This window comes from Perca flavescens, chromosome 24, assembly GCF_004354835.1.
Source record: "Perca flavescens isolate YP-PL-M2 chromosome 24, PFLA_1.0, whole genome shotgun sequence".
Lineage (NCBI taxonomy): Eukaryota > Metazoa > Chordata > Actinopteri > Perciformes > Percidae > Perca > Perca flavescens.
Window position 1 is genome coordinate 14075424 of NC_041354.1, and position 19160 is coordinate 14094583.

Sequence of the window (19160 nt, forward strand, 5' to 3'; positions counted from 1 at the left end):
TGGAGAAAGCCGCTTTGGTCTCTATAGATAATTTCACCCTTCATGACAACCGTACAGGGGGGTGAAATTTTGTATAGCTTACCTGTTTAAATTATATTAAGGCTTAAAGCCACTTACTGTTACTGTCTTCACAAGATATGGTATTGTGGTATGAAAACCTGCATTTTGAATTTAATCAAGTATCCTGTAAATACATTTCTGGCATTTGTACCAAAGCACCCGCTTGAAAATCGGTTGGAAATTAAGCAAGAAATTATGATTTTAATTGTGGATAGACCTCCTCCCTTGATAGACATACATGTATTAGGAGGCGCAGCTTGTCCATCCCAATATGGCAGCACGGTCCAGGCAGGGCCTTTATGTGTGCATGTTCTCCCCGTGTTTGCATTGGTTTCCTCCAGTTGCTCGGGGTTCCTCCCACCATAAAAACATGCATGCTAGGTAACTCTTTAAGGTAGGTACTGGCATTACAACTGGAGTTGGTCCCCAGGCACGTATGTGTAAAATGTACTTAGCACATAAAATAAATATTATATATTACGTCATAATCGCTAAAGTGAATCTGTGACTTAAAACCGACTGATGCATTGTCATCCAGCAGAGTTGGACCTCCGGGCACTGGCATTCATCTGCGCGTACGGCAGTACACATAGCTGGTAAAAAATTTAGCAGACTTTCCCCATAAATTACCAGCTAACGCTAGCGCTAGCTAGCTAGCTTTGGTTGACAAGGTGCTATGGAACAATCAACGAGACATTTTTAGGCTACCAGAATGTTCCATTCAACTCTGATGAAGTCAAAAAAGTGCTAGTATCATCTATTTTAAAAGAAATGGAACCATAATTTACTAAACATCATGCTGTTTTAAGAAATTGTTGAAATTAGCGCTTGAGACCAAAAACTTGTTAGGCAAATGTTTATTGAGGTAATAAATCAAGTGAGAAATGGGGTAATTTCCCCATAGACTTTTATGTAATCTGACTACAGCCATTGGCTTCACTTTTCAGGCCCTGAAGTTGCCGCTTGTTTGCGGCACAAGTTTTCCTACATTTTGACCCAGTTTTAAAATCTGTGTTCAGAACATTTTCAGGGGATCTTACAGCTTCTCCCCAGCCGAGGTGTGATCTCATCCAGTCTAGCTCTGAACGTTCCATTCACTAAAATCTGAAACGGTCTGAAAATTGGACGAAACAAACTGCAGTTTCTTAAGAACCATGCTTGATATCAGAATGCCCATTTAGCCCAATAAAGTCCAAAGTGTTTTATTAAAAATCAATTGCTGACATTAGGATAAACTCATAAGAGGTAAAAACAGGTTTAAACAACCTGTTTAAACTATTAATCATTTTCCTACGTAAAGTATGGCGGACCGGAATGGCTCCAAAAGAGGGGAGGTTTTGAGCTCTGTACACATCGTTTCCGGACTATTTCCCATTATTGTCTATGGGGAAATTCAGCACAGTTCTTTGCGATTTTCATGAAAAAAGACATTTCATTTCAAGTGTTTTTGAAGTCTGTTTTCACGGCGAGATGGCCATATGCACTCTATAGGTAACCCTCCCCCTCAAAAATGAAAAGTAAATACAAAATGATTATTTCTTATTCTATTCATGATTTCAGATGAGGACTTCTTTTGTTTCAGATTGGCTGAGACTAAATACAGTGTGGTGAACGCACTGGCAGATGACTTTGATACCCCAAGAGCCATTAGTGCTGTGATGAATCTGGTTTATCATGGAAACTGCCAACTTCAGCCTGTTTCTAAGGTAACTCACTGCGTCTGACATGTGACTCCTGGAATTACATGGACAGACTAAAGGTTACAGTTCTACTATTTCTGCTATTCATTCAATGGTTATTACTACCTTACCAGTAGTGGATAGGGTTGGGTTCCGAACTCTGTACTTTTTAGGGGGCCGACCAAATTACGTCGGAACTACTGAGTACCGATTCACGTTAAATCAGTCCGTGCCAAATTTCGCAAGCTTCTCTGTTCTCTCCTCTGCAAGCTTGACAGAGGGAGGGGCTCGGCTCTGACACACTTGCGAACAGAGCTGCGGTGCAGATGGAGTTACAATGCAGTGTAAAAAATACATAATTATTTGATTTAATAGGTTGTAGGGACGGGTTTATTTTGTCGATTATGTGAAATTTCTAAATAAATAAAATGTTGAAATTGAGAGGTCTGTACTTTACAATGTGGTTGTACGTCAGTAGCATACATGAAATTGTGTCCCCCCTTCTATTTAGCACCTTGTATTTATTTCTTTTCAGTCACGTGTTTGTGTTAGCTTACTATTTTCTTTTTGTCCCCCTTAACTTGTGTAAAGCATCCTTTGGTTTCACGAAAGGCACGATATAATCTAAGTTATTATTATTACGTTGGTTGCTACGACAAACTCTTGCTAATACTTTAGCTCTACAACTGCTTTACGACAGCAAGTGTGGTGAAAACACTACCCCTTTTGTCCAAAGGTCGTAGAATCAACACAAACTGAAAGTTCCTATAGGCCACTTTAATCAAATCTATATTGTATACGTATACATTCACTCACTCTTTGTAAACTTCCAATGTCAATGATTGTCATAAATTGATATTGTGTATTTTGGTAAACAAAGGGCAATGATAACTTTTGCAATATGGTTTTGGTAAGTTCTTAAATCATGCGACTTAGGTAATTTGCCTCGATGTTATAAAGATGAGAAGACGTGCTGATCAGGCAAATAAGTTAAGTGTTTATAATAAGTTTTTTATTTTAACAAATGCCATCTGGTAACAAGTGGTACCTCTTCGTGTTCATATTGTAGTAACCTGGGGGCTATTTCACAAAAGCAGAATTGATAAATCCACTATAACCAATGAAGCGAGGCTTGACCTAGTCTAATTGGTGCATCCTGGCTATGTGCATTTTACGAGGGCCAAGCCAGGCTGAGGAGGTGCGATTAGGTCGAGCCAGAATTAAGTAATTCGCATAGATGCGCGTTCTTCAACCGACTGCAATGTCGTTAACAGATTTACTGATGCTAAAATGGAGAATATGCAGTGTATACTTTACACAGAGTGAGCAGTTTCTTCTTATGGTCAGGACCAGGGTAGCTTCACAGAATAAATATCATAAATAAATACATTTATGCGTAATAAAGTAATTATAAAGTCTGCTTTCGTGAAACCGAGTAAAGGCTAAATATAGCCAGGATAACTGAGAAATCCAGGCTTAATCTATCTAGGTTTTGTGAAATAAAACAGTTTATTGCACAACACAATGAGTGTGTCAATAAATAGTTTTAAGCACTGTGACTGACTCAAGTAAAACACTGAGTCCTTCCTGGAATTGTGTGTGTGTGTGTGTGTGTGTGTGTGTGTGTGTGTGTGTGTGTGTGTGTGTGTGTGTGTGTGTGTGTGTGTGTGTGTGTGTGTGTGTGTGTGTGTGTGTGTGTGTGTGTGTGTGTGTGTGTGTGTGTGTGTGTGTGTGTGTGTGTGTGTGTGTGTGTGTGTGTGTGTGTGTGTGTGTGTCAGTCTGACGGAGTGGCTCGGAGCCCTGCAGTGTTCGGAGCGATGGTCAGTTACATCAGAGATGTCTTGGATGTGTTTGGGATCGATCTGCTGCATATTAAGGTCAGAGCTCAAGGATAACATTTACATTTACATTATTTTTTGAAGATTCAATCAACTGGCAGCAGGAGGGTGTATGTTGCTATGAGTCAAAATAAATTGTTCATGGTAATGAAAGAACATGCCACCCAGTGCAACAGTGTGTCTCAGTGTGTTTTGAATAGTTTTTGGACAACAATGGAGCTCTGGTGCAGAGGAATAAGATACATCAGGCTTTGGTACACACATAATACTTGTTAGTAGGATACATTCATTGTTGGTTTGGCTCTGCATATTGGATTTGTTGACAATAAGACAAACACAGAATATCACCAGATATTTATAGGAGTCCAGATTAGAAGCTGTTGTTTCTGACACATTTCCTTACCTGTGCTGTTCTACCGTCATATTCAGGAGGCTGATGTCAGTATTTGTGGAAGTCTGGAGGGCATCGTGGAGAAGCTGACTCATTTCAGAAGTGAAGTTCGAGCGTTCGCACTTGCTCATCAGGATGGTCCAATCACTGGATCCCCCAACAAACCTGGACTTTACCCAGAGAGAATCCCTCTCCTCAAAGCCTGTGACATCCTCAGAAGTGACCTGGCACCCTTGGGAGTGCTGATAAAGGTATGCTGTGTTGGCTCACATCGAAATGAAAACTGTATATTACACAATTTGAGTTAAGACTGGACTGATACATTTTTCTTGTTTTTCAGGATAGAGGAGCCACTTCCACATGGGAGCTAACTCAGGGAAAACCGAGTCAGAGAGGACAGGATAAAGATCAGGAGACATCCAGTTGAAATACATCTCTGCCTCCAAGACTGACTCTTTTTGTTTTAGGCTTGTGGATTCAATTTAACTTCAAGAGACCAAACCATCCTGATTTTAGATCAACAAAGGCTAACTTATGGTTAAATGCCTCATGTGCCTGTCATCAGTGTATGAACTATCATATGTATTGCTTCATAAATCGGAAAGTAGATTATGTCTATTTAACCGGTTTAATACATTTGTTTATTAGTTTTTATGGTGCAGATGTTAATATGTATGATACAAGTGAGTAGAACACAGAAGGCACAATGAGTGTTGTCCTCCACTCAGTTTAAATAGTAGTCCCACATCAGGTCATGTGCTGATCCTACAGGACTATAATGCTACTACACATTTAAAGTGTATTTATGGAGCAGTTATATAACATTTGGGGAAATATTACCCACAGTCAGATTAGACATTGGTCTGATATCTCTTTCCACTCAGTACATCAAAGTAATTTGTGCTACATATAAATCCTTGCAAAAATGACATTTGTTCAAACTAGTCTATATCCACGATGTTCCACTTCCATAATTGTTCTGGTGCTGCCGGAAATTCCGCCAAATGACTCTTTTCGGCTGGATGTCCGTCACCTTCCGCTTTCCTTGTGTGGCGAGATGCAGAGATCTACTTATAGCAGCATACTCTTGTCTAACATAGATCAACTCAGATGGATTTAAAGATAATTTTGGACATCTCAATTACATGTTAGGTGAGAAGTTATGTTTAATTGGTACATCTTATCCTCTCACAGCCCTTATATGATGCAATTGTCATGAAGTCATGTCACCGTAAACAAGCCCAAACAAAAAACATATGACAGAAGTATGAATCTTAACCTGTATTTCTTAATTTTCACAATGTTAAATCATTTTTAATGTTAATGGGCTTGCTAATTTAATGTCATACACAGCAGTTACAAGTCCGAATCTATATGAAGTCTGACACCTACTGAGCCTGAAATAAAAGAACACCGGGCACCAAACACCAGCTTATAGCAGATGAACAGTCCAGAATATACTTTTCGCCAGCGTGAGCGCAATCTTCACACAGATTATAATATTCTTCAGCAGTCTCAAGAAAACTGTCTTCCAGGTGTCCTGCACTAGTAAGGTGTCCATCAGGCGGTGCTGCGGCTCTCTGGCATTAGGTTGATCAGAGAGTTACTGGCCTGAGCCAGCTCTGTGATGGACACTCTGCCTCTCTGTCTCATGAAATGAGCCACTGAGTTCAGCTCTTCTGGAGTGATGGAGATGAACTTCCCTCTGTCATCAATCACTCCTGTAAGGAACATACAGCAAAATACAGCATGTCATGTCATTGGAGATACACTAATAACAAAATAACTTCCATTACAATAAGGCCTTTGCACTGCTCAGGCACCAATAAAATGGAAATACTACTTAAAGGTCCAGTGTGTAACGTGTTTAGTTAATTATCAAAATCTGTGTTGCCCGTTCACAAACTTGTCCTTTTTCATGAATATTTACCACAACCATCAATTCCAAGTATTCCTTTTGGTTTGAAATTTTACATTTGCATTTGCATGAACGCTCCATATTCATGTGCCATCTTAAAATACGTTAGCCAGTAAGGGACATATAGGACATACTGCTCCGCCTTTCGCGTTTTCACGGTCACATGATAAGCTCACAGGTGTTGCTAATAGGTTTCGTAGCTTCCCGGCCCCGGCGAGTTTGAAGAAGGAAACAGAGGACCACACGTATTCAAAATCCAAATTTCAGGAACAGGAGTCTTCTTCACCCAGAAAAAGAAAAAGGTATCGAAAAGAGCAAGAGACTGGCTTTTTGAAGTGTGAAGGCTGTAATACGTAATTTGAACTGCATGGTGCGAGAGAGTTGATTGCGATATATGACCTAAACGCAAGATGGGAGAAATTCCTACACATTGGACCTTTAAAGCGTAACTCCCGCCAAAATGCAACCTGGGGTCTTTTTGTGAATGTACCCCAGTCAAACTTTCATTTAAAAGCATAATTAGGACGGAAACATCGCTTTTAAGATTTGGACTTACATCATATCTAACTACCACTGACCGAACCAGGTAGTTTTTTATGTTTGCAAGAAGTGAAGTGGGACGATATGGAGTCTAGATGACATTTATGGTTTAATGTAGCCTGCAATTTCATCCACCGTTAATGGAAAACCTCCCTAGTTCATCAGTGCTGCATTTTCACAGATCTCTGATGTTATTTGTTTGCTTGTCATGCTCCAACATAAATCTGTGGCATTGTTTTTAGGGATGCAACTATCACTTATTCTTAATCAATAAAGATGTGGATTCTTGTCCCAATTAATTGATTTTTTGAATAAAAACAAAATCTGAACAGCTAACACCAAAAGATATTTATTTGTACTCAAAAGAAAAAGAAAATGCTCACAAGTGAGAAGAATGTAATGTAGCCATTAATGCTAAAGCCAGTTACTTCTTTGTTGATCGACTTATCAACTCAGCACTAGTTGTTTTGCTGACATTTCTGGTATTTTAAAGCTTTCAGAAAACATGGAGCTAATTTATGATCAATGTGGTTTTAATGACTGTACACAGCACATCGAATGGTTTTTATTTGTTATCTATATTTCCTGTGTATATTAGGTGTAGGAAAACCGTAGCATTCCCTCTACTGCAACACAGATCTCCGATAAGAAAGGCATTCATATACAGTGGGGGAAATAAGTATTTGACCCCTTGCTGATTTTGCAGGTTTGCCCACTTACAAAGAATGCAAAAATCTACAATTTTAATCATATGTACATTCTAACAGTGAAAGACAGAATCCCAAAGAAAATTCCAGAAAATCACATCATATGAATTTATTAAAATTGATAACCATCTGATGAGGAAAAACAAGTATTTGACCCCCTGGACAAACAGCAAGTATTCTGGCTCCTACAAGCCAGTTAGTCCTTCTTTAAGACACAGCCCCAATCCAAACCAATTGTCTACATCAAATACACCTGCCTCACCTCGTTACCTGTATAAAAGACACTTGTCAACACCCAAACAACCAGCATCCAAGATCACCACCATGGGCAAGACCAAAGAGCTTTCTACGGACATCAGGGACAAGATTGTTGATCTGCACAAGGCTGGGAATGGCTACAAGAGAATCGGAAAGCAACTTGGAGAGAAAAGATCAACTGTCGGTGCAGTTATCAGGAAATGGAAGAAGCACCACACCACCGCCAACCTCCCTCGGTCTGGGCCTCCACACAAGATCTTGCCTCGTGAGGTGTCCCTGATCATGCGAACGGTGAGGAATCATCCCAAAACCACAAGGGGGGAACTGATGAATCAACTGAAGGCAGCTGGGACCACAGTTACAAAAGAAACGGTTGTAACACACACTACGCCGTCATGGATTGAAATCCTGCAGCGCACGCAAGGTCCCCCCTGCTCAAGAAGAAACATGTACAGGCCCGCATGAAGTTCGCCATTCACCACCTGGACGACTCAGAAGAGGCCTGGAAGAAGGTGATGTGGTCAGATGAGACCAAAATAGAACTTTTTGGCCTCAACTCAACTCGTCGTGTTTGGAGGGCAAAGAACACCGAGTACAACCCAAAGAACACCATCCCCACCGTCAAGCATGGTGGTGGCAACATCATGCTTTGGGGGTGCTTTTCAGCCAAGGGGACGGGACAACTCCATCGTATTGAGGGGAGGATGGACGGGGCCATGTATTGTGGAATTCTGGGCCGACATCTCCTTCCCTCAGTGAGAGAGCTGAAGATGGGTCGAGGATGGGTGTTTCAGCACGACAACGACCCTAAGCACACCGCCAAAGCAACAAAAGAGTGGCTGAAGAAGAAGCACATCAAGGTTCTGGAGTGGCCTAGCCAGTCTCCAGACCTGAATCCGATTGAAAATCTTTAGAGGGAGCTTAAAATTCGAGTTGCCAGGCGACAACCTCGAACCTGAATGATTTGGAGGCTGTCTGCAGGGAGGAGGGGCCAACATCCCTGCCGAAATGTGCACAAACCTTGTCACCAACTATAAAAACCGTTTGACATCTGTGCTGGCCAATAATGGCTTTTCTACAAAATATTAACATGCCGTTTGTCCAGGGGGTCAAATACTTGTTTTTCCTCATCAGATGGTTATCAATTTTAATAAATTCATATGATGTGATTTTCTGGAATTTTCTTTGGGATTCTGTCTTTCACTGTTAGAATGTACATATGATTAAAATTGTAGATTTTTGCATTCTTTGTAAGTGGGCAAACCTGCAAAATCAGCAAGGGGTCAAATACTTATTTCCCCCACTGTACATTTCAGGCTTCATAGATGCAAGATGTCGAGAAAAGAACCAAGAGTCAGACACTCTGTTGTTGGACATCAGCACACTGACTGGAACGAAAGTGGATCATCTCTTGCAGCAGAAATGGAGCATAAGTAAACCAGCCTTAAGTTGTCAAACCCTGTAACTTTTTGTAAATTCCAGTCACAGCAGTGTTTCTCAACGGGGTCGGTACTGCCCCCCAGGGGGCATTAAGAAGATGACGGAGGGAGCTGCAAGCAATATTTTGGAAAGGGGAGCGTTGAGGTGCCCTTGGGGGACATTTGTTTGAAGGCTAGTTTAAACCAAATATTCACAATAACAATACATGTTTACACTTTAAACTACTTGCTAAAAACAGTGGTCTGCTACATTATAACCTGCCAGTTTACGGCACTGCAACTGGACGAGAGGGTGTATCATAACTCTTCTTCTGTGCTTCTGTCAGCTTTTTTTGGCGCAGCTCCGTGCTGCCTTCATGGAAACAGGACGTCAGAGCATCATCTTAAATGAGCTGCGTACTTCAGCGTGAAGCTGCGTTCAGAAAAGAAATCACCGCAGGGTGGTGCAACATCCTGTGTGTTCTGGGTGTTCTTTAACCCCCAATGTAGCACAAGTAGACTTTATATTTCACAGTAACAGTTTTTTGTCAGATCGTTTAGAGAACTTGACGTTTCATACTGCACCTGAAGGCAGCTTCATTCATTCAGAGAAAGAAAAGACGAGCGAGAGATATCGACTGTGCTTTGTTGTTTGGCAAACATTTAGCCGTTTCACAAACTCCCGGGCATTTCAGTGCTTGTGTTTGGTGTTTTAAAACTTTCTTGTGGAAGCGATAGAGGCAGTGATGTTACTGTTTACTGTACAGGATTCTCACACCTCCTCAAAAGACAGCGCGATGTGGGGTTGCGTTTCTCCAAACTTTTTTTCTGCTATTTACTTGCAAGACAGGCGATAGCAAACATGTACTCTTCTAAGCATAAAAAAAACTTCAAATAAAAGCAGAGTCCAAATTAATCACCAGTGGGCTTGGTGTGGCTGCAGGTGAGTCTACCCCCACTCTGTGCCTACTTTAGCTGTACAGCATGTTATTATAATTAAACTTTTGTCAACATATGCATGCTGCACCTTGTTATGATAGTTAGATTTCACATATTTAGGTTGTTCACTTAATTTTGCAGAAACACAGAGTATAATTTGTTTTCAGATTGAACAACTAGCATAGTAAACATGAGACTGAAAAAAAGTGGCAGCTTCATAACTTTGAAGCGTCATTAAGTGTAAATTAAGTAAGAATAATTGTCATTCCTCAATTATTTATATTCTTTTAGTCCATAAGGATCCACCGAAAAATGTCAAAACGTATCCAAGTTGTGAATGTTATCATGTGAAGTCCTGTCATGTATTCTTTATTATCTCTTTTCACTGGGTGCGCTTGTTTAGGTCACCTTGGTGGAGACAAAATACGTTTACCTGCATTTCTCGGTTATTCAGTAGTGTATTTCAAATTATGGTTTCAGTCATCAATTTGACAGTCCTTCAAATCATTGCTGAGTAAGAGTTCTGTGCAAAAATAATTAAAGCAGGGCTCTCACTAACTTTCAAAAGTTGTAAACTTATTACCATTCGGAAGTAAATCCTTCTGCTTTTACCCCTTGATAAGTGCCTGCTTGTTTTCGGTTGGAACAATTCGATTATAGATGTTGATTTTAATGAAAAATAGATTTGAATGTTAAATTGCTAGCTCTTTCTGATTGGCTACAGTTAGTGTTTGTAATACCTAATTAAAGTTTGAATGTTACATATCTAGTTGTATCATTTCTGTGTGCCATTTATTCAAAGAAAAAGAGCTCATGTTCTCATGTTTCTCCGTTTACTCGGATCAGCTTTATACATATCTGCCCTGGTCACACTAACCTGTGAGGGAGCCTTCAGCTAACAGGTCTTGCAGTCTGGCAATAGCATCCTGTGTCCTCATCCCAAAATGAGAAGCCAAGTCCTCCAGGAGAACCACCTTCGAGCTCTGCAGGACAAAGGAGAAAGCTTAAAATACACTGTATTCAAATACTTCAGTATAGGTTGGAGTGTGAAGAGTCTGTCAGCTCTTACCTCAATGTACTGTATGAATTCTTGCAGCAGGTTGCGTGACTGAGAGTCAAAAACACTTATTTAAAATATATTACAGACAAAATACAGAGAATATGGAATGTTAAAATGATTTGAGCTCAGCAGAGATGTGACCTGGTCCTCAGTGAGCTGCTCCTCTTCTCCCTGGTCTTCTATGATGAAGGAGGCTCTAAGTCTTAAGTACTCCTCCTCCTCTCGTCTTTCTTGCTCCTCTTTAGCGTGACGCTCCTCCTCCTCCTGAATAAACATCACCAAAGAGTCTCAGCATTTCCTGGTATTAAAACACAGGGAGGAAACCGTTGGTGAACGTGTGTAACCTGTTTCTGCTCCAGGTGTCGTTCTCTCTCTTCCTCCTGACGTCTCTCCTGCTCTCTGAGCTCTTGCATCCTTTTCCTCTCCTCCCTCTCCTCCATCTCCGCCTGGAAATAAAAAAACGCAATACAATGCAATTACATGACAACACTGGATGATACTGCAAACTGTTGAACTCAGGCCAGTTCACAGTGGGGTTTTAAAACCTCAACAGAGAGCTGAGATTGTCATTAGACACTGTAACTAAATATTTAAAGTTGCTGTACTAGAAATACTAAAAAGTAGAATTACTGCCTTGCAGGTTGTATGCCTCCACCAACCAGTGAAGTTGCAGTTCACATCCATGTATGTCCAGAATCATACAGTATATGTAGTGAAGACTTTGAAGCAAGGGATGGATGGATGAATGGATGGATAGAACACATGTACATGAAAAATGTATCTAAAATAAATAGCCTATATTAAATAAAAATATGCTCTCTGAGAATGATCCTTTAGCTGTTTTCAACAACAATAAAACAATGATTAAAAGAGGACGACAAGAGTGCTCATAGAGGGGTGCAATGGACTTAAGTGAGGTGTGGTGTATGAAATGTCTATCGTCACTGCGCTGCATTTTTATGAACTATGACAATCTGGTCATGGTTCACATCTCTTGCCGCGTCCAGGCGCAGTCTCGCCTGCTCATAAAGCTGAAGTTAAAGTTACATCCAGTAACAACTGTTCTTCAAGTTTTTCATCGTTGCACACTGAAAACAATGTACACTGTCATATCAGTCAGAAAGACGGGTCACAAACAAATTAAGATGAGGGAGGAGGCATTACCTCATTACCAAATTTTTTTTATAATAAGGCTATGACCTCAATCGCTACTTTCAAATCGTCTTCAATACTGTAGGATGTTCATTTTGTAAATTATGGTCCCATTCATTTTTTGGTCATGAATTGACAATAAAGCAGGTGATGCTTTAGGGGCACTGCTACACACCTACCTGTCAGTCATGACAGAGGCTTAGCAATGCTAACCATGGCCCTGTGTGCATTTTAATAGCTGTGAACTTGTTTTTGGGTGTTGTCCATGTTTTTTTCCTAAACTTTTACTTCATCAAAGTTAATTGGAACATTTGGTCACCTAAAAATGTCTTATTCATCGTTATGACAATCAAGCTAGCTAGCTACCGCTAGTACTTCTGTACTGCAGTACATGCAGATGAATGGCGGCAGTACCCGGAGGTCCGCAGTTACCCGCCCGTAAAATCCCCACTGCATGACTCGCTTCAGAAGGGTTGAAAATCTGCAACTTTCCCCCTTTAGCGTTTAGCTTAACACAGCGGCATTTTGGTACGCTTGATTTTTCCAGGTGTAAAACAAAACTGAATCAAGGGGAAAACACTCCAAGTTTACAAACTCATCAACTGATTCGGACCAAAGCAAATAAACTATAGGTGTAAAAACTTCCTAAAAACACTTGAAAAAACAAAACAGATTTTCTATCACTGTGCTTTAGATTGTAACAATCAGAACCACCAGAAAAACCATTAGAAAAAAAGTTGTATTTCTCTTATTCAAAGCACCGCCGCTTTCTTTTTCTCTCTGGCACGCCCGAGACACACTTCTGCAGCTGGTTCAGAACGAGCGATGACTCACACAATCTTTGTTTTTTTCTCTCCATCTTTTCATAAATTAGTTGGAATGCCGACAGCAAAGCCTAGCTTTACTTTAAATGTTACCAAACCAAGAGAAATGTTCTCCCCTTTTCCTAAAATGTGTCCCAGATGTTGACTTCATGATCCAGAACTTTTTCTGTGTCCGTCACTCAGACTTTTCTAAAACCCTCAGTCCAAAAAGTCGTGACAGGGGATTAACCCGTGTTGACTGGCTTGGTTTGAATTGACAAGAGAAGAGTTGAACACGGGTCAGATAACCCTAGTCCACTCTTAATCATTGGTGTAAAAGAGGTATTAGTGTGAAGTATGGACCCCTTACCTCTCTCTGAACTTTCTTGGCCTGTTTCTCCTCCAGCTTCTTCTGCTTCTTGGCTCCAACTTTTGCGGTCGGCTGAAAGTTCTGCTGCTCCCCCTCTTCTTCCTCCACATGATCCTCCTCTGAAATAAACAGCCCACTTGTGACATGTTTTTTTTTTTACATCACATTTTACATGTATCACAAGACTTCGTTTGTTGAGATGGGAGCTTCCAACTAATAATTTTGCTCTTAAAGTGATGCACTTGCAACTCCTAAAGAGAGTTTGTCATATTTTGATTTCCATGTAAATATTTTTGTACTTATGTACGTAGGAACCCTATAGTTCGGTTCTGCTTTGACTCCATTCTTGGTTTCCCTGTCACACACTGGGCCCATAAATCTTCCAAATGTTGATATACGAGTACTGAGTCAATTCACTCATTCTGTAGCATCTAATATAGAAGTTCTGCATGTTTGACTATATGTCTTTTTCATACATCTGATTATCCCAAAGAAGAAGAAGCACAAACATCATTAATACAACTTCTCATTTAGGTGCATCAGTTCCAGGGTCCTTGTATTGTTCCTTTTTAGCAACAGTTTATTTGCAATCATTTTTTAAGAGCATCATATGTGTTACAATTACATTCCAAGATATAGTGTCCTTTCTCTCAGAGAAAAGATTTTTTGGATCAGAATAAAAATTGTTTCACTACTGTGAGTTCGTTCAGCTTTACAGATATCATACATAGCTAATGAACAATTCCATATACATTTTCACTGACTATGACCACTACAACTGTCATTACTAAACATTGTGCCAAAATATGAACAATAACCTTGCTGTCAGTGGGCTTATTTGCTAGCTAACCACCGCTAAGGAAAAACGCAGCACATAGACGGTACCTTAGAATAGCGTTACGTGATTTTACATACAGTTTGGCACCGGAGGTGGGCCTGAGCCTGAAGCTCTGCAGCGGGACGCTATTGACTGAGCTGTTGAGAGCTCAACTGAACTGAGAAATGTACGGATCTTTTCAGGAAGTGATTTGGTTCAGTTCGTTCCCCCAGAAGATTCAATCTTTCGCCAACGACACAACAAGGGGCTGTACACATGAACTCGAGCATTGAGAACATTTTTTTGTGTACACAGTTTACTAAAAAGAAAGATTTTGAACGACTCACTTTAGCAGTTGCTCAGTATGAACCTGAAAATGAGAATGATAGGTCTCCTTTAAACAAAGTTATAACTGACAGTGTTTACCTTGTTCCACAGCTTCTCTCTGTGGTCTTCTGTTAGCCATCACCGTTGCGAGGTTCCTCCTCCTGCGAGGCATACCGGCACCTCGCTCCTCGGCTGCCCGCTGAGGGGGCCCCACTGCCTGGACAACATCCCTCTGCTGCTCCTCATCAACTTAGCATGGAGAGATAGCACAATAGGTCATAGTATGGTCTATGCAATACACATATGTTAAGACTGCAAAGGAAAAAAGCACTATCTGTTTATCAGATCAGTACAGGGCATTAGTTAATACCCTGAGGTTGGGCACTAGAACTGGAGTGAGATTGGTGCATCCCTGTCCTTACACTGATAAGATTTATCTCTCTCCATTCATAGAATTAGGTAAAAAAAACCTTCAGACATAAAAAACGCAACAATTTATCTTTCTTTGAATAGGTTTCAGCTAAGGATGTCATCATCGCCACCAATTCTGATCTAAAACCATATGGCTTTAGATCAGAATTTATGAATTGATCATAAATTAGGCATTTGCACAGTCCTGACTCGATAGGTGCGTTAATGTAGCCACAGAATACATTATGTTTAGGTATCATATGCATAAAATATAACAACTTTGCAGTAAGGCTTTCACTTAATGTAAGAACAAAGTAAACATTGTCTTGTATAGCTAACTGAGTTTACGAGTTTCAATAAAGATTCAATCACTTGTGTGTCTCCAGTAAAATTGTTGTCAGATGAGGAAAAAAAGTTATTCTCGTTCTGGTCGACAACTGCACCCTCCCTAGTTGATGACAGGTTGACAGCTGTGAGCTGACGTTGCCTAATATCGCAAAGAAAAAAATTAACTAACGTTACAGCGGAAAAGATTTCAGCTTGAATGTCTCCTCCTACTTAAATATTTATTATAATGTCAAAATACGACACTGTGTCGAAATGTTACGTTAACTTTACAGTTTGTTAACGACTATACTAATAGTTGGCTAGCTAATATTAACGTTAACGTTAGCTAGCTAGCTAGTTCACCAATGTAACATTAACGTTAGCTCTAGCTCCTTACTTTCCTGTGTTTTCCTCCGCAACTTCAACGCAAACAAAATCAGGACACTGAGGATGGCAGCAGCTATAAGGTACAACGTTATATCCATAGCTGTTTCTAAAATATAATTTTACTAAATCTATATTAGTGTCCACCTCATTACAATAAAGTAGACTGTGGAGGCCCCGACGTCACGTGATTCTTCTTCTTATTGTAGAATTCCGGCAGTGTAGACGCTGCTAAGCGTATTACTGCCCACCACAGGTCAAAGTTTGAACTTACATAGGAGCCGTTTCTCAAAGTCAAAGATCCAAGAAAACGGCAGCAGCTAATATAGACCCAGCACCGGAGGTCTGATCCCTATGATCTGATCCAGAACCGCCTATGACTCTCCGCCAGATCAGCAAACTCAATGGCAGCAACAGAAAGTTTGCTGGGATCAGACCTTGGCGTGGTAACAGTAATGTTAATGTAACAGTAACGTTACAGCCGTGAACTGAAAGTCTACATGTGCATATATGGATCATATTGGGGAATATTTTTTTGTTATTACTCCCATTAAATTTTTTTTAGCAAAATATATTCCCCCAAATTATGCATATAGCTGTTTTTAAAAACCAACAGAATACTAATTATCTGTGAGGTAAGTTAAGAGACCCTACTCTTTTTTTATTATTAAAATATTAGATGTTTTTGGCAAAAAAAAAAAAAGATTCCCCAAAATTATATTATGCTTATTTTTGAAAGGTAAGTGCTGTAGTACAACCAGCAGAGAATGAGGACATACGTCTCTCTCTCTCTCTCTCTCTCTCTCTCTCTCTCTCTCTCTCTCTCTCTCTCTCTCTCTCTCTCTCTCTCTCTCTCTCAGAACATACACTTTCACAAAGGCTGGTGCATGTTTATCATATATTGTATGATGCTGTGGACTCAAGTGCCAAATCTGAATCAGTAAAGTGGCCTACTGTAATATTCTAGCAGTAAACCACAAGTAAGTTGGTCAACCATGTCACGTGAATATTCTGCAGAGTTGCAATAAAAAGAAGTCTTTTCCTTTTCAAATTTTAGATTCTTCAAAGTAGTCACCCTTTGCTTTTTTTATTAATAAGGGAAAAAATTCCACTAATTAACCCTGACAAAGCACACCTGTGAAGTGAAAACCATTTCAGGTGACTACCTCCTGAAGCTCATTGAGAGAACGCCAAGGGTTTGCAGAGTTATCAAAAAAAGCAAAGGGTGGCTACTTTGAATAATCTAAAATATAAGACATGTTTTCAGTTATTTCACACTTTTTTGTTAAGTACATAATTCCATATATGTTCATTCATAGTTTTGATGCCTTCAGTGAGAATCTACAATGTAAATAGTCATGAAAATAAAGAAAGACATTGAATGAGAAGGTGTGTCCAAACTTTTGGCCTGTAGTGTACACAGACAGACAGACAGAAAGACAGACACACACACACACGCGCACACACACAAACACATTTACGCATTTATGCATGCTCTTGGGGGGAATCACTGGAATTGTTGGGTCTTTGTAAATTATAGAGTGTGGTCTAAACCTATCTGTAAAGTGTCCTGAGATGACTCCTGTTATGATTTGATACTATAAATAAAATAGAATTGAATCTACCAGTCTGTTATAATCCAAAACAACTAATCATATATATCCTCATTTTACTTAGGAATTACATAATTCATGTAAATGAGGTTTGTTAACCATGAATGCAAAAAATAAGTGTAAAACTAATGAGTGCAATGAAGTTGGATAAAAGGGGTAACCCAGAATTAAGTGATAAATTACTTCATGCTTTATGAAATGGTCAATTTTGTTATGACAATAACATTTATAATGACCCAATTTATAAGACAACACAAGGGCTAAACCACTTGACCACTTACAGGAAAAGGCTTCTTTTTATTGCAACTCTGCAGAATATTCATGTGACATGGTTGACCAACTTACTTGTGGTTTACTGCTAGAATATTACAGTAGGCCACTTTGCTGATTCAGATTTGCCACTTGAGTCCACAGCACCATACAAAATATGATAAACATGAACCAGCCTTTGTAAAAGTGTATGTTCTGAGAGAGAGAGAGAGAGAGAGAGAGAGAGAGAGAGAGAGATCTCGGTTGTAACATTAACCATTTGCATGATTCTGTGCCATCTGCTGCTGCTCCAACAATACAATGGCAGTAAATATTTACATTGCCTACCAGGAGATGTCAGTTATCTTGATCAGAAAAATAATGCATTGCAAATTGAGGACTGGTACCAATTATTTAATTTACAACACACACCTGCACACAGTTCACTTGTTCATTCCATTCCATTACATTAAATGACATGTCATTTAGCTGGCACTTTTGGGAGGGGAACATGCAAACTCCAAGCAGAAAGGCCCCGGGCCACCAGGGTTCCAACCCAGTACCTTCTTGCTGTGAGGCCACAGTGCTTACCATTGACCATTCCTTATTGTAATTCAACCACACAATACCTATCATCTATTATATTTTATTATCCAATATTGGCCAACTACTGTTTCAAGGGCTTAGTATGAGCAGTGAACATCTAATGAGCTTGGTGATCCAGGCACAGGCCCAGCAGTGAGGAGGTCTACCATGCTCACCATGAACTCTGGTCCAGTCTGCAGAGCCTGAGGAGACCAGACCAGAATGAGAGAGTGTCCAGTACACTTTGACTTGTTAATTTATGTTCTTCATCACATTGACATGTTCATTGGCAGCTAATGTGGTCAACCGTGTCACATACAAGTAAAAGTAAGTCAATAACGCCACACATAATGCTAGGGGAATGCAGATTTTATTTCAAATGTGATTTTAAAATTATTATAATCCTATTTCTGTTTTAAAACAATATCCATACTCCCTTTGTGGCTATTAATGAATGCTGCTCAATTAAATACTTTATATAACCCTAAATCATTAACTGTAGCTTAATCTGACAAGCTACAGGAAAAAGCTAAAGTACATTGTTCTTCTGGCAGTTATTACAGCTCTCATACTTTTATTTTGACACGTTAATGTTACTTCCTGTGCAGAGCGCATTGGTTTTAGTCAACTTTAAGCTTAACACTTATAAACAAGACCTGTGTTCCATCAGATTTTCAATGATTATGCACATTATAAAAATGAGCCCGTATTCTAACTCTTGGGTTAAAACGGAAACATGAATAACAAAAAAAACAACAGTTGAAAAACAAGCAGTTTTCCAATTAATTTTTAATTTCCATGGACATTGGAAAAATTAGAAAACGGAGATCATAGTTCGTTGACCCGTTTTTTTCATTTTTGAGTTAAAACGAAAAACGGATTATACTTTAGTACCCTGACCAAAATCGGAATATCAAGTGTTTTTTCTGATTTCCGTGCAATGACGGGAAAACCAAAAAATAAGTGATAATTTCATTTTTTTGTTTTTCTAAAAAAACGGAAAAAGGAGTTGTTTTTTCCTTTTCATATGTGAAAACAAAAACAAATGATCGGATGATACACGGACCAACACACCATTGTAATAGCCTAATTTAAAACATGTTTAATTTTAAATTAATAGGCTATAATGTCTATAATTAGCAATAATAGGCTAATCAGTGTCATAGGTAGCTTGATAGATCATACATATCATGTCAACAATATTATATATATATTAACATCATTAACATATTATAATATGTCAGATTCAGTAGAAGCAGATGTTAACATTGTGAAACACATGACTCAATTTCAGAAACTGTCACAGCAGGGAGC

The 19160-nt window shown here is 39.5% G+C and overlaps 2 protein-coding genes across 2 annotated transcripts in view; one reads left to right on the forward strand and one right to left on the reverse strand.

The window, feature by feature from the left end:
* Positions 1 to 5190, forward strand: part of cars2 (cysteinyl-tRNA synthetase 2, mitochondrial) — a 12818-nt gene extending 7628 nt beyond the window's left edge. The window contains exons 12-15 of the mRNA XM_028571546.1: positions 1643 to 1766; positions 3518 to 3616; positions 4007 to 4219; positions 4309 to 5190. Of these exons, the coding sequence (XP_028427347.1) occupies positions 1643 to 1766; positions 3518 to 3616; positions 4007 to 4219; positions 4309 to 4395 (523 nt within the window). The 3' untranslated portion in view covers positions 4396 to 5190. The remainder of the gene's footprint in view (positions 1 to 1642; positions 1767 to 3517; positions 3617 to 4006; positions 4220 to 4308) is intronic.
* ddrgk1 (DDRGK domain containing 1) lies at positions 4587 to 15619 on the reverse strand. Its single transcript, XM_028571549.1, has 8 exons — positions 15413 to 15619; positions 14377 to 14526; positions 13134 to 13252; positions 11153 to 11254; positions 10950 to 11072; positions 10818 to 10856; positions 10626 to 10731; positions 4587 to 5689 (listed from the first exon to the last, which is right to left on the reverse strand). Exons 1-8 carry the CDS (start codon positions 15498 to 15500, stop codon positions 5529 to 5531), a joined length of 888 nt encoding a protein of 295 aa, XP_028427350.1. The 5' UTR covers positions 15501 to 15619; the 3' UTR covers positions 4587 to 5528.
* Positions 15620 to 19160: the final 3541 nt, after the last annotated feature.

Coding starts and splice junctions, on each gene's coding strand:
- ddrgk1 (XM_028571549.1), bottom strand. CDS start 15,500: ATGGATATAACGTTGTACCTTATAGCTGCTGCCATCCTCAGTGTCCTG. Junction 10,732..10,817: donor AATTCATACAGTACATTGAG/GTAAGAGCTGAC, acceptor TTTGTCCTGCAG/AGCTCGAAGGTGGTTCTCCT. Junction 5,690..10,625: donor AGCTGAAGGCTCCCTCACAG/GTTAGTGTGACC, acceptor TGTTCCTTACAG/GAGTGATTGATGACAGAGGG.